The sequence below is a fragment of the Esox lucius genome, chromosome 18 (genome assembly GCF_011004845.1).
Source record: "Esox lucius isolate fEsoLuc1 chromosome 18, fEsoLuc1.pri, whole genome shotgun sequence".
NCBI lineage: Eukaryota > Metazoa > Chordata > Actinopteri > Esociformes > Esocidae > Esox > Esox lucius.
Genome location: NC_047586.1, coordinates 23,544,314 through 23,558,203, shown reverse-complemented (window position 1 = coordinate 23,558,203; position 13,890 = coordinate 23,544,314). Strand labels below are relative to the sequence as shown.

The following is a 13,890-nucleotide window of genomic DNA, read 5'->3' as shown; positions in this document are numbered from 1 at the left end:
GGGAGAACAAGTATTTGATACACTGACGATTTTGCAGGTTTTCCTACTTACAAAAGCATGTAGAGGTCTGTAATTTTCATCATAGGTACACTTCAACTGTGAGAGACTGAATCTATTACAAAAATCCAGAAAATCACATTGTATAATTTTTAAATAATTAATTTGCATTATATTTCATGACAATAGTGATGTTGGAATAGGTTCAAGAGGGCCGCTGGAAGATTTTATTTTTAATATGAAATCCAGAATAGTAGCAGGTGTCACCAGAGCAAATTCACTTAGAAAACACAGAAATGTGATTAGCTCAGATGTTATGAGACAGCATTTGATAAGTATAACTGTGAAAGGCTTCAATTTAAAAGCCATGCAGTCAAATGATAAGCCAGGTAGGACAGGCAACATTTTCAGGAAAAAACTATGTGGAAAATAGCCAGACCACCACCCCTGCCATGGGCAGGCCCTTTTCTAGATAGTAATAGGCGATAGTAACAGCCAGATGGACATGTTTCATTTAGAATGTAGAAATCACAATTTCTGTGCCGAGTTTCTGTCAAGCAGAAAGTCATAGGTCATTGGCCTTGATGAACTACATTTTATTACAATAGTTTTTTTTGTTAGAGACTGCACATTAAACAGTGCCAGTCTTAAAGGGGACTGATTTAGAGATGGAACATGGACATGTTTAACTTGCTGAAGTCAGTCAGATTCTACATTGCATAAAGCTGGTACAGTAGACTTAAAAAAGAGGGCAATGAACAGAACTTTGTGGAATTTTTTTTAATTATTATTTTCTTACCACTTAATCTTCATCGATGTTTGGCCTTTTTCCAAAGGATTCCAAGTTGCAGAAGTCCTTTTGAAGCTCCTTACTAACCGATTGTTTAATTCTCTTAAAACTATTAAGGAATTCTCTTGAGTATATCTGAAGGTCTTTCATTTCAGTCCTTTGTAGATCTCCAAATAAAAGGTGAAACCTCAGTCGGATTCCAGATTTTCTTTTGTGTGGGTGAATTCTTACAGTTAAAAGAAAAAAATATTTGATACAGATATAGGCTATTCAGAATATTTTCAGACAATTCAAAATGTGTGCAATTAGTTCTGATGAGCATATTCTGATTTACATTGTAATGGCATTACATTCTAGGTCTTGACTAGTAAAGTATAGCCCAGGTTTTTTAAATTCTTACCTCCAAGGTCCAGTGGCTGCTGGTTTTCTGTTCTACCTAATCATTGGTTGCACCCATTGGTTGTCCGATGTATTCACTATAACAGTTGTTGTACCTTATTATGAACCCCCCCTTACAGATGGGGAATTCCATCTAGAGTACAATGTTTGACCTTGTACTGTAAATGCACTGACTATTTTTTGCACTAATACGGTCTTCTTTGAAAAATGTTAACTTTACCATATACTCTCAAAATCAATGTACCCCTAACAAAACTCTTTGCTACTCTTTTGGTCTATAGACTGGAGGCCTTTGCGCAGTTTTAGAACACTAAAATGTGCAATGGGTTGAAGACGTTCTGCATTTCTTTATGCATTTTTCCATGTGCATTAACTTCAAATTCTTCCATGTGCATTATTCATATTCGGAGGGTCGGTAGCCGGCGGAGGGCCAGGAGAGGACGCCGGGGCGGCCGGGACAGGAGAGGGCGCCGGGGCGGCCGGGACAGGAGTTTGGTTTGTTTGTAATGAAAACAAACAAACCAAACACGAACGGACAACGATAACTAATATACTGATGAAAATAAAGTGCGCGACAACGCGACTTATCAACTAACATTCAAACAGTACATCAAACAACACTCACTGGCATACGAACAGACATAACAGCAACAATGAGCCACAATGTTAGGAGCAGAGGGGAAACATTTAAACACATACAAACGATAAAAATTTGGAACTGGTGTGAAAGATTGGAGACGTGTGATTTGGGAACTTGAGAATATATGGCACGGTGGCGCTGCTGCTCAGCTTTCTCATTATATGTATCCATGTATTCATCCCTGTTCTCATGCAGTCTTTGTGTGATGTTCAGCTCCAACTTGAGCTCATGCAGAAAGTTCTGGCTGAATGTCTTCTCTGGTTTGGGTGGTCCACTTCACATCCGATGCATGCTTTGTGGAGAATAGCCGCAACAATATTTTCCAGAACCATACCCAATGTTGCTTTGATGATCTTTAAAACTTATGGTGCAAGGTGTTTGTCCATTTTGTGATAACTCAGCATTTGAAAGGTATGACAGATTAAGAGGTCCTAGCTGATCACCGAACCGGTAAAGCCAATTATAGTTTATTTTTGTGTATACCGGTGGAATTGTGCTGTCAGGGTCCGGGGTACAGTAGAAGTCTACAGCGTTGTCATCCAAGGCGTCACACAGCCAGTCCTCCGCCTTGGGTTCATCAAACTCTGGTTGGTTCTATTGTTTTGTAAATTCTTCCGACTCCTTGATAGTCACAGGCGGTCTGTCTGTTTTTCTGCTGTGTTGAGGATGGTGTTAGCTTAAGGCGGGTCTTACGTCAGTCGAACAGTCTGCAGTCACAGTCTAACCTGTTGACATTTTCCAGAAAATAGCTCCTATCTAATAGAGTCATACAGCTTCATTCCTTTCACGACTTTAAGCAATACATCTACCGTATTGTGTACCCTGTTTTGGGCCCAAATAAAACACTTTTCAAAAGGTGTTCCATAAACTGCCATTAAAAAACACTTGATCATTAACATTGGCCTTAAACTCTTGGCCTTCGGGTAATTCATAAAATGCAACCTCCTGTATCTCTGGGTTGAAAACGTATCCACCAATCCGCCCGTCGTCCAACTTCTACTCCCGTGCCAACATATCCTGGTGTAGTTGATGGATTCGGGTTAAACTCTGCATCGGTTACTTCGGGGCTGGCATGTTGATTGCATCTCTGCTGTCCATTTGTAATCTCTTGCCGACTTGCTGAGCAGCGTTAAGCTGTTAGCTTTCAATGGTGTTTCACTCAAAACGCTGATCGCTGCACAATCCACCATGGTTTGTAATGTGTAGGTAAGTTTACTCAGGCAAGACTGAATGATTATCACCAGGGTCTGCGTGGTTTAAATACACAGACTACACCAATCATCCCACAAAACATGGAAGGTTATTGCTGAATCCTGGTGCCCTTTTGTTAAACACCAAACATCTTGCCGCTGATATAACACATATTTATTGCCTGGGAATTTAACATTCTAGAACCCTAAGACCCATTTGTTAAACATTAAAACATATTGCACCTATTATAACGCTTGTCCGGGGTGTTTATCAATCGTTGTAAAACATAAAACATGGACACATCAGTTCATTCATAAATTACAAAGTGACTGGACAGGCATACGTGATTCCGGAAGTCCCGCCCTAACACACGTCATACAGGAAGTCCATACGTCACACCGGAAGTCCCACACAGCAAACCAGATATCCTTCCCACCTGTCAAATCAATCTGGAAGCACCGCCCACCACGGTCATAATTCACCAAAGTGACAGAATATACCCTACATAAACTACTAGGGATAGCCTAAACTGGTGTAACAAAGTTGGTTTTCGTGTTTATAGCACAAAAGGTTCAGAATAGACAGCCTAGTACCTAATTAACACTAATTACGCTAATTAACATACGTTAAATAAATAAACATTTCATTACATAAATAGGGGATAGCCTAAACTAGTGAAACAAAGTTGGATTTGTGTCTGTCGCTCGAACAGTTCAAAAGATACAGCCTTATAGTTAACTAACGCTAATTACGCTAATTAGCATACGTAAAGTCAATAACCGTTTAAAAGTTTGTAGTAGGAATGGCCTAAACTTGGGAAACAAAATAGATTTTGTGTCTGTAGTTCGAAAGGTTAAAAAAATACAGCCTAATAGTTAATTTACGCTAATTACGCTAATTAGTGTTTGTAAAATCAATAAAGGATTCATTATATGAACGGGGGATGGCCTAAACTGGTGAAACAAAGTTGGTTTCGCGTCTGCAGCTTGAATGGTTAAAAACATACAGAGTAATTGTTTATTCACGCTAATTACAATAATTAGCATACATATAATCAATAAAGTGTCATTATATGAACTGGGAATAGTCGAACTGTTCAAAAGATACAGCCTAATAGCGAATTAATGCTGAATACGCTAATCAGCATAGGTAAAGATACAGCTTAATAGTTAATTAACACTAATTATGCTAATTGTGGTAATTAGTATCTGTAAAATCAATAACTATTTAATCATATGAATTGGGCACAGCCTAAACTTGTGAAACAAAGAGTGAACATCCTGGCATTGGTTTTGGACTTAATAGCTTAAAAATATGAACACTTTTTTTCCCATTGAAATGCATTGGTGGCTCATTTAAAAATTGATATTGTTTAAAAAGTATAATAGCTATCAAAAATATCTGCTCAAGCAACCAGAGTTAGAGCATTTGAGATGTTTGGAAGTTGGTTTTGTGTTTTTAGCTTTTACAGTTTAGGCTGTAGAGGTGGAGGAATAATAAGAAGATGTGAGGGAGAAACATATAGTTGTGCTTTGCCTTTGGTTTCTTTCAAAGCTGAGTGAGGAAAGTTCATTTATATTGAACTGCAGATATAACGTTATGTTTACTGTTTCTGGGCATTGGCTAATTCTATATTTAGTGCAATGTCAACGTTGAGACCCATGTATAGAAAATCACACAAGTAACAGTTAATGGCAAACTATTTACATGCACCTGTTATATTAGATTGCTATAAGGTAGAGAATTATGCCACAGGGAAGGGCCCATTCTGTGTTTTTCAGTGTGTTTGTTTTATAGGATAAAAATATATTAGTCATCATAGGAAGTGTGAAGAGCACTATGTAAAGTTCCAGACCCGTCAGACCGAAAGAGACTAACTTCATCACTTAGTGAAATAGAAGTTCTTGGTCCCGGTGGACAAGATTACTGTGGAAGATGATGCCGGCACTGAGGTGGATGAAATTGTGTTTGCAGAATTATCCAAAGTGGAAGGGATTTGTTTTGTTATCAAGGACAGTGGTGACCAGTGGTGTAGTGGAGGGTATATGCAGTTATACGCCATATACCCACTTTTTTATCAGCTTTCATTGCATTTACGCACTTCTTACCAGTGGTTTAGTGGAAGGTATATGCAGGTATAAGCTTTCTACCCACTTTTTTGTCAGCGGGCATAGATTATACTGACTTTTTATTGATGCGCATGAATGTAGTATAGTGAACGTATATGCAATATACATTATTTTTGTGTTAGATAAAGCATGCAAAAAGTAGAATACAATAGCCCCTCACATAATTACTACAAACACAACATTTTATAAACAAGCAATAAATAATGTGCCTATTCAGTAATTTGCCCAGACATGTTGAGATCAGAACTGAAAAGGCATCCATACCTGAAGAAGGTCAAGGTGAGAAACGTGTATTTGGCATCTTTGGAGCAGAATCCCCTAATCAAACACCTTTTTTGAATCCCCTAATCAAACACAATCATCCCATCCTCAGCTCCAGTAAAGCGTTTATTTACCTTTGCTGGACTGATCAACCGGCCCCATCAACGACGTCTAAATGCCACCCCTTTTGAAAAGTCAGTTGTGCTTAAAGGCATCAGTAGCTAAAGAGACCTCTGCAATGTAGTCCACAGGGCACACTCTCATTCAGTACACTCCCTCTCTCACACACACTCTCATTCAGGACACTCCCTCTCTCACACACACTCTCATTCAGGACACTCCCTCTCTCACACACACTCTCATTCCGTACACTCCCTCTCTCACACACACTCTCATTCAGTACACTCCCTCTCTCACACACACTCAATCAATCACACGCTTTCTTTCTTATCCACACTCTTTTTGGTAGAACCCTTGAACTGTTTTGGAATACCTGGTCTGTAATATTCTCTAATGTAGTATTCTCTATTGGAGTTTAAGTAAAGGTTCTTACTACACTATTAATGTGTGTGTCCTCTATCTATATTCTGCATCTCTCAGTAGAGTCAGTGGTTGGAGTTGGGTTAATACTCCTTGACACGTTCTGTTGCTACTTTCTGATTACGTTTTTGGCTTCATTTAAAATCATGATTTTATAATTGTGGACAAAGTGCTGAAATGTTTGTTTTCAACTTCCAAATATGTGTCAAATGATAAATAAGTAATTGATTGCTAAATGATTGTACCCTAATTGAAGTAGCTGTTTAATAGGAACATGATTTTGCATACCATTGCATGAATGAATGCCTGACACTTAATTTATTATATTTATGATTAACAATCAAATTATTAATTACTTAGAAATAGGTTTATATGAAAAGGGTTTAATTCAGATGCATCCTCTGCATTGAATTCATCCTCTGCATTTAATTTATTATTATAATTTATTATCTGAATTAATCATTAGGATTAGCATAGGATGTATTAAGATTTCTAATGGAAACAGGTATAAATTGAAGTAATAATTGATTGCTTAAAAATAAGTAATGTCTTTATAGCACCAATTGGGGCATAGTTTTTGGCTGTTGTTTGTGGCACTTCATAAATGGTCCAAACAGATATTTTGTTGTGAATTCCTAACTGTTCAGTCAGGAAGGTTCAAAGTAGAGTTTCTTGCATGACTGAAAGTGGGGGTCATGCCCAGTGTTTAATAACAAAATGTGGCCCATAATTATGCTGCAAATAAGATGAATTGTTTATTATATATTTTCTTCTTAGAGTCAGGCACATCTCAGTCAGCGCCTCCATCCACACCACTATCCCCATCCAGTGGGAGTTTCTGTGTCCATTAGTAGTAGTAGTAGTTCTTCAGCCAGAGATGTAAGTTTGTCCTCAAATGTCTACATATAAATAGTTTAGATCATATCAAAATTGTCATTGTTTTTTCACATTTCTGATTTATTTTATGTGCTTGATATTAAAATAAATAAATGATTGCTATTCAACAAATGATAAGATAAAAACAAAGCATGACATAACATTCAGATATATCTGAATTACATTCCCTTTCAAATTTGTTTTGACTTCATCATTACCAGCATGGTATATTGATGATGTCTGGAACTAGTTTGCAGTACTAGGTTAACATTAAAATTGTTGAATATACTTGTGGGGGAATTCAATATTTCCATCCTTTTTAAAATTATCTTGTGTGTTAGTCACATTTGTTTTATTAATTTTTTACTCCAGTAATTCTTGATTTCTCCATAATAACCCATTACATTTGGCTATTGATAGACAGACCCAACTGCAGGCCAGATTGTCCGGTCTTAACAAGTGACACTCTAATTGACCCTGAAACTTGAGTGTTGTCATAATCTGTTTAGTTGCTCAAGCAGATCCTGCAGACAAAACCAGGAGGGACAACAGTGCTTGAAGAATATGAAAAAACTGGGACCCTGTGTGACAGTAGAAGACAGATGGTTAACATTCTTGCAGCACACATGGTTGAGACAGAAGGGTAAGTTTATGTTAAAAGCTGTTTAACCTTTAGCTTTTTTCCCTTTTTCAATAAGTTTATGATTTCATGATTACTAAAATATAGGTTCATTCTTTGGGGATTTATTACTGATCGTTTGTTACTAGTAACTCTGTCAGACTGTGAAAGGGCATCGGTGGTTGCTTGAATAAGATTGGAGAAAAAGCTGCAATGACAGTAAATAACTCTGTGTTAGGCAACTTTGAGATGCTTCTTACGGAGCCACTCCTTAGTTGCCCTGGCTGTGTGTTTGGGGTCATGCTGGAAGACCCAGCCACGACCCATCTTCAATGCTCTTACTGAGGGAAGGAGGTTGTTGGCCAAGATCTCGCGATACATGGCCCCATCCATCCACCCCTCAATGCAGTGCAGTCGTCCTGTCCCCTTGGCAGAAAAGCATCCCCAAAGAATGATGTTTCCACCTCCATGCTTCATGGTTGGGATGGTGTTCTTAGGGGTTATACTCATCCTTCTTCTTCGTCCAAACACGGCAAGTGGAGTTTAGACCAAAAAGCTCTATTTTTGTCTCATCAGACCACATGACCTTCTCCCATTCCTCCTCTGGATCATCCAGATGGTCACTGGCAAACTTCAGATGGGCCTGGACATGCGCTGGCTTGAGCAGGGGGACCTTGTGTGCGCTGCAGGATTTTAATCCATGACGGCATAGTGTGTTACTAATGGTTTTCTTTGAGACTGTGGTCCCAGCTCTCTTCAGGTCATTGACCAGGTCCTGCCATGTAGTTCTGGGCTGATCCCTCACCTTCCTCATGATCATTGATGCCCCACGAGGTGAGATATTGTATGGAGCCCCAGACCGAGGGAGATTGACCGTCATCTTGAACTTCTTCCATTTTCTAATAATTGCGCCAACAGTTGTTGCCTTCTCACCAAGCTGCTTGCCTATTGTCCAGTAGCCCATACCAGCCTTGTGCAGGTCTACAATATTATCCCTGATGTCCTTACACAGCTCTCTGGTCTTGGCCAATGTGGAGAGGTTGGAGTCTGTGGAGGTTTGATTGAGTGTGTGGACAGGTGTCTTTTACACAGGTAATGAGTTCAAACAGGTGCAGTTAATACAGGTAATGAGTGGAGAACAGGAGGGCTTCTTCAAGAAAAACTAACAGGTCTGTGAGAGCCAGAATTCTTACTGGTTGATCAAATACTTATGTCATGCAATAAAATGCAAATTATTTAATGTGATTTTCTGGATTTTTGTTTTAGATTCCATCTCTCACAGTTGAAGTGTACATATGATAAAAATTACAGACCTCTATATGCTTTGTAAGTAGGAAAACCTGCAAATCTGCAGGGTATCAAATACTTGTTCTCCCCACTGTACATTCAGTTGCCGTTTGTTTGGTTCACCTAGATGAACTAACTCATTTAAACACAGCGGTCCTTAAATAAATCTTTCCTCCGTGAAGGCTCTAATGTTGTTTTAACTGTTAGAGAGTCTTTATTAAACTTTATGGTAATTTGATCCCTGTAGTTGTGCTGCTGTTGAACTGTATTGTTAAACTGAGAGGTGTGGAGACCTGCAGAAGATGGAGACCTTTGAGTACAGACAGCACCTCATCCACAATCCGGATGACTCACCCCCGTACTCTGTGTTTCCAAGGCTACTGGACACTAAAGGGCTGGTAAGTATTGGCATCCTCTTCTATAACAAAAATCATAGATATAAACTTAGCATGTTATTGTGAGAAATGTAGATTGAACCAAAGATATTCTTTAATTTCTCGGTTGCTGCGGATATGTCAAGATTTTCGCCTCCTCTTTGGACCAGAAACCACCGCCAAACTGCTTGAGAAGTGGCATTGATCTTATAAAGGAAAGGTGATCAGAGAAGCAGAGTCTTACTACCACCCCGGTGCTCCAGAGGTTGCTGAAGTCTGCCAGGAATCAATGCAATGATGAATCTTCAGAGGATCGCCCAGGTAGTCAGCCATACCTTCTTGCTTCTGGAACCTGCAAGCAAGCCATCAGTACGTACTACGTTGTGATAGACAAGAAGCCCATCCCCTGCTAGGGAACCGTGTCATTGGCAGCCTCTGATGAACTCTTTGAAATGTACTTCATTTTCAGTGTAATCTATGATGACGCTCTCACCAACATGTACACATTCCTCCAGACATCAGTCTATGGTATTGATGTTGACACCACTAAAGGAAGTCCAAAAGTGAAGGAATTGAGAGCCAAGTTCATAAACAGGAGATAAGAGCCAGGTTCTTAAACAATACATACTTGCAACATTTGTCAATCAGTGCACCAGGTGCAGATATATATTTTTTGGCATGTTATATATTTGTTTGCTCAGTCTTCAGCATTTTTGTTGGCACAACAAAAGTGCCGAATGGCAAAGAGCCATGTTTATGAATAGAAGATAAGAACCAAGTTGTTGAACAATGTATATGTGTCACATTTGTAGATCCTTGCATGATGCACCCAGTGAATTATTTCAGCACCTTACATTTTTTCATGGGTTGTATCCTGGCCAAGAATTGATTTGTGCTCAAGGAGGATGTTCATTGCAGTTTAAAAGTGTTTCAAAGCAACACTTTCAATCCATTTAGTCACTTAAACACAAACTCTAATTTGACAAAGTATTTTAGTGAGAAATGGGGTGTTGTTGAACCGTTAGGAATTAATTTTGGAGTGAGATATGATTCGAAGAGAAACAAAGTATCTGAAGTATATGAGCAGGTTCCAGTGAATGACAGTTTCATTTATATTCCCCTGTTTAAAACATTAGAGTTAATTTTGTGTCTTGTCAAAAATGATTAACAAATCTGCTACTCTTGGTGAGTTGTATAAGGATTTCTGTGATGGAAAATACTACAGACATCACCCATTGTATTCAAAATCCAAAAATGCGTTACAAATTCAAGTGTAGTATGATGACTTTGAAACATCAAATCCACTAGGGTCGAAACAAGGCATTCATAAGCTTGGATGTTTATATTTTACACTCCGCAATTTACCACCACATCTAAATTCATTCTTGATGAATATCCATCTAATTTCTTTGTTTCATTCCCAACATGCAAAAAAATATGGCATTGACAAAATACTTTTGTAGAAGACATAAAGGTACCAAAATGGAATGAAAGTGTAATTTGCTGAACAACCTCTCAATGGCACCATTGCACAAGTAACAGGTGACAATTTAGGTCTGAACTCAATTCTTGGTTATGTAGAATCTTTCACTTCGAACTACTACTGCAGGATGTCTTATTAACAAAGCATCAGCTCAAACAGTGTTTAGCGAAAAATATCCATGTGTGTTATTACGCACCAAATTAACCAATGAGGAGCATTACAATTATCTTGTCGCGTATCCAAGGGACATTTTTGTTTTGGGATCAAACCCAATAGTATTATGATGGTGAGGTGACGGACAGCTCTTTCATCTCCCGCTTTTCCCGGTTTCCTTTCATCCTCGAACACATCCCGGAGTTGTTTTGTGTCTTGTCCCCGTGCATCGGTGGGGGTATGGCTTTCTATATACATCATGCATATTTCAGAAGGTGTTGCACAGTATAAAATTAAGTTGTTGTTTGAATATTTGAATCTGAACTTTATTTCTAATGAAAACTCCAATGTGTATATGCTTTAAACTATGGAAGAATCATCCAACATGCATAAACATGTTTTATACTGGCAGTGGTATTGGGCATAATGCCAGTCAAACTGGCATTGCCTAATTTGGAACATCCCACTAATCTTCGGTGATGTTGTCCCAGAAGGTGATGCACATTGGCATTTGATGTTACTTTTGTTGCATATCATTAACATTTTATTTTCGTGCATTACAGAGGGAATGACTTATTGAAGACCATCACATGTTATTTACAGATTTGTACTCTCAAAATAGTTTGATCCCAAAACATCAATTTATGATACATTATCCTGAATGTATATGCCAAATTGGTCCATTAGTACATGTTTGGAGTATGAAATATGAAGCCAAACACATTCTTCAAGTCTAGCATAAAAAAACTTCAAGAACATAACTAAGTCCCTTGTGAAGAAACACCAAATGGCTGTTGCCTATCATTGGGAATCATTGTCTGCCAAAGGTATTGAGTCTGGGCCTGTCAAATCGAAAATACTGACTGATCTTGGAAATGGTGATTTGATTTCAGAGCATCAAATTGCTTTCTCAGATGAGATTTAAGTGTCACAACTTGGGTTAAACACAAAGGTATTGAATATCATGTGGGCCTTGTTGTTTACACAGAATTTGTTCATGGGATGCCAGATTGTTTCCATCTTTCTGAGAAATAACATCTATTTTTTGGCTCTTGGGATATTTTGGAAGGGCGTCCACTTGTTGGCACAGTGGCTGTCATGTTAAAAGCTCTTCATTTGTAAATTCCTTCATCCTTTGCTGACTCGTCACCAACCGTCTTAATCAAAGATGCATTCCTAGACAGATACTGTTCTGATGAAGCATCATGGTTGCCATCATGCTGTTTGTTTACAGGACTACATGGCGGACCATGATTCACTGCACCTGTTTGAGCTGGATGGCAATAAAAACCCTGAGGAGCTATTCATGGTAAGCTCAGAGTAGTTATGGTAAAAGCAGTAATATACATTCTACAACTACCAACAGTCTAAATAAAGCCTGATTACTATTATGCCTGTTTGTTTTGGCCTGGGTGAAGTCGGTGTCCCGCCTGGAGTCCATGTCAGTGCGTAGGGCCGCTGTCCCTATTCGGCTTCTCTCGATGGACGAGTATTATGACATTGATCCGGTCAGGCATTTTTCTGCCTCTCACTGATGATTGGGCGAAAAACCCTAAACAGATTGTTATTCTCAGTGGAATCAGTATTCTTTAAGCAACAAACAGTTTAGCCAAATTTAACCCAGTTCTATGGTGAAGGTGACTTTCGATTGTCCGTCTGTGGTGTCCTTTCTCAGGAGGAGCTGTTGCCCACCCTTTGCTCCTGTAAGACGGTGGTCCCTGGTTTCAAGTGGAGGAGGAGCCGCTGGGGTAGAGCCTGTCCTTTAGCCCTGAAGGAAGGCAAGATGGTCAAGGGCAGACCTGAGTTCTCTGTGGGGTGAGTGGTGGAGGGTGGGATCACCAAGACAAACCTGAGTGTTCTGTGGGATGAGTGGTGGAGGGTGGGATCACCAAGACAAACCTGAGTCTTCTGTGGGATGAGTGGTGGAGGGTGGGATCACCAAGACAAACCTGAGTCTTCTGTGGGATTAGTGGTGGAGGGTGGGATCACCAAGACAAACCTGAGTCTTCTGTGGGATGAGTGGTGGAGGGTGGGATCACCAAGACAAACCTGAGTCTTCTGTGGGATGAGTGGTGGAGGGTGGGATCACCAAGACAAACCTGAGTCTTCTGTGGGATGAGTGGTGGAGGGTGGTATCACCAAGACAAACCTGAGTCTTCTGTGGGGTGAGTGGTGGAGGGTGGGATCACCAAGACAAACCTGAGTCTTCTGTGGGAGGGAGGAATCACCATGGCAAACCTGAGTTCTCTGTAGAGTTGGTGGAAGAGTGTGTGGGTTGGTGAGTGAGGAACTTTCTCTGTTGCTGATTCTACATGTTCCACCGCCCTCCTTCAGGTTTCTGGATAAAGTCTATGTCCTGTCGTCCAGTGAGGCCTATGGGAAGTTCATGCTGAATCCACGGCGTTACCTCCTGCCCCCCATGCCGCGGCCACCCTGTAAGGTATCTGTGATTGGCCCTCTGTGCTCGGGGAAGACCACGCTGTGTGCCCTATTGGCCCAGCACTACGGAGCTGTGGTGGTGGATGTAGAGGTCTTGATGAAGCCCGTCCTTGCCAAAGTCAATCAGGACATGTTGGAGAGGGTCAGGAGAGAAACCACACTCATGGCCATCAATATGGTCAAGGCCCAGATGGATCTGGACGCCACACACCAATCCAGTGAGTGATGGGATTAATGGTGATGGTGGTGATGTAGTGAAATAGTTGGTAAAATCACACTCCCTCCACTGGCTCTTCATCATCCCACAGTGCATCCTGGTGACATCACTACCCCAGGTAATAGGCGCATACAAACACGGCTATCCAAATGATGTAAATAGAATACAGGACTCATCGGACCACACAACTTTTTACTGGTCCAAGGTACAGGTCCAACACTCAAGTGACCATTGTAGGCACTTTCAATAGTGGAAAGGGGTCATCATGGGCACTCTGTCAGGTCCTGGCTGGGGTGCCTCTAGGTGTCCCTATGTGTCTGGAGAACACAATTATGGGCCTGACTGCAAAGGTGACTCTTGGCATCTCTGTGCTCATGTTTAATTATCCCAAATCAGAGGCAGTTGTACCCTATTGCCTCTGATTGGGGATCATATTTGAGTTGCTTTAGTTCTGCTCTCATTTGTTGATCATTGTCTGTGTTGCTGCTCTTCAGT

At 40.1% G+C, this 13,890-nt stretch overlaps 1 protein-coding gene across 2 annotated transcripts; it reads left to right on the top strand.

Moving 5' to 3' along the window:
* The first annotated feature begins 10,914 nt into the window (after positions 1 to 10,914).
* On the top strand, positions 10,915 to 13,604 carry LOC105017497 (adenylate kinase 9-like). Of its 2 annotated transcripts, XM_020056143.2 has the most exons (5): positions 10,915 to 10,977; positions 11,974 to 12,048; positions 12,158 to 12,247; positions 12,415 to 12,554; positions 13,074 to 13,604. In XM_020056143.2, the coding sequence occupies exons 2-5, from the start codon at positions 11,980 to 11,982 to the stop codon at positions 13,402 to 13,404; spliced, it is 630 nt and encodes a 209-aa protein (XP_019911702.1). In that variant the 5' UTR covers positions 10,915 to 10,977; positions 11,974 to 11,979; the 3' UTR covers positions 13,405 to 13,604. The 2 variants fall into 2 exon arrangements, with proteins under 2 accessions (XP_019911702.1, XP_019911701.1); XM_020056142.2 differs by lacking the exon at positions 10,915 to 10,977 and having other exon boundaries at positions 11,892 to 12,048.
* Positions 13,605 to 13,890: the final 286 nt, after the last annotated feature.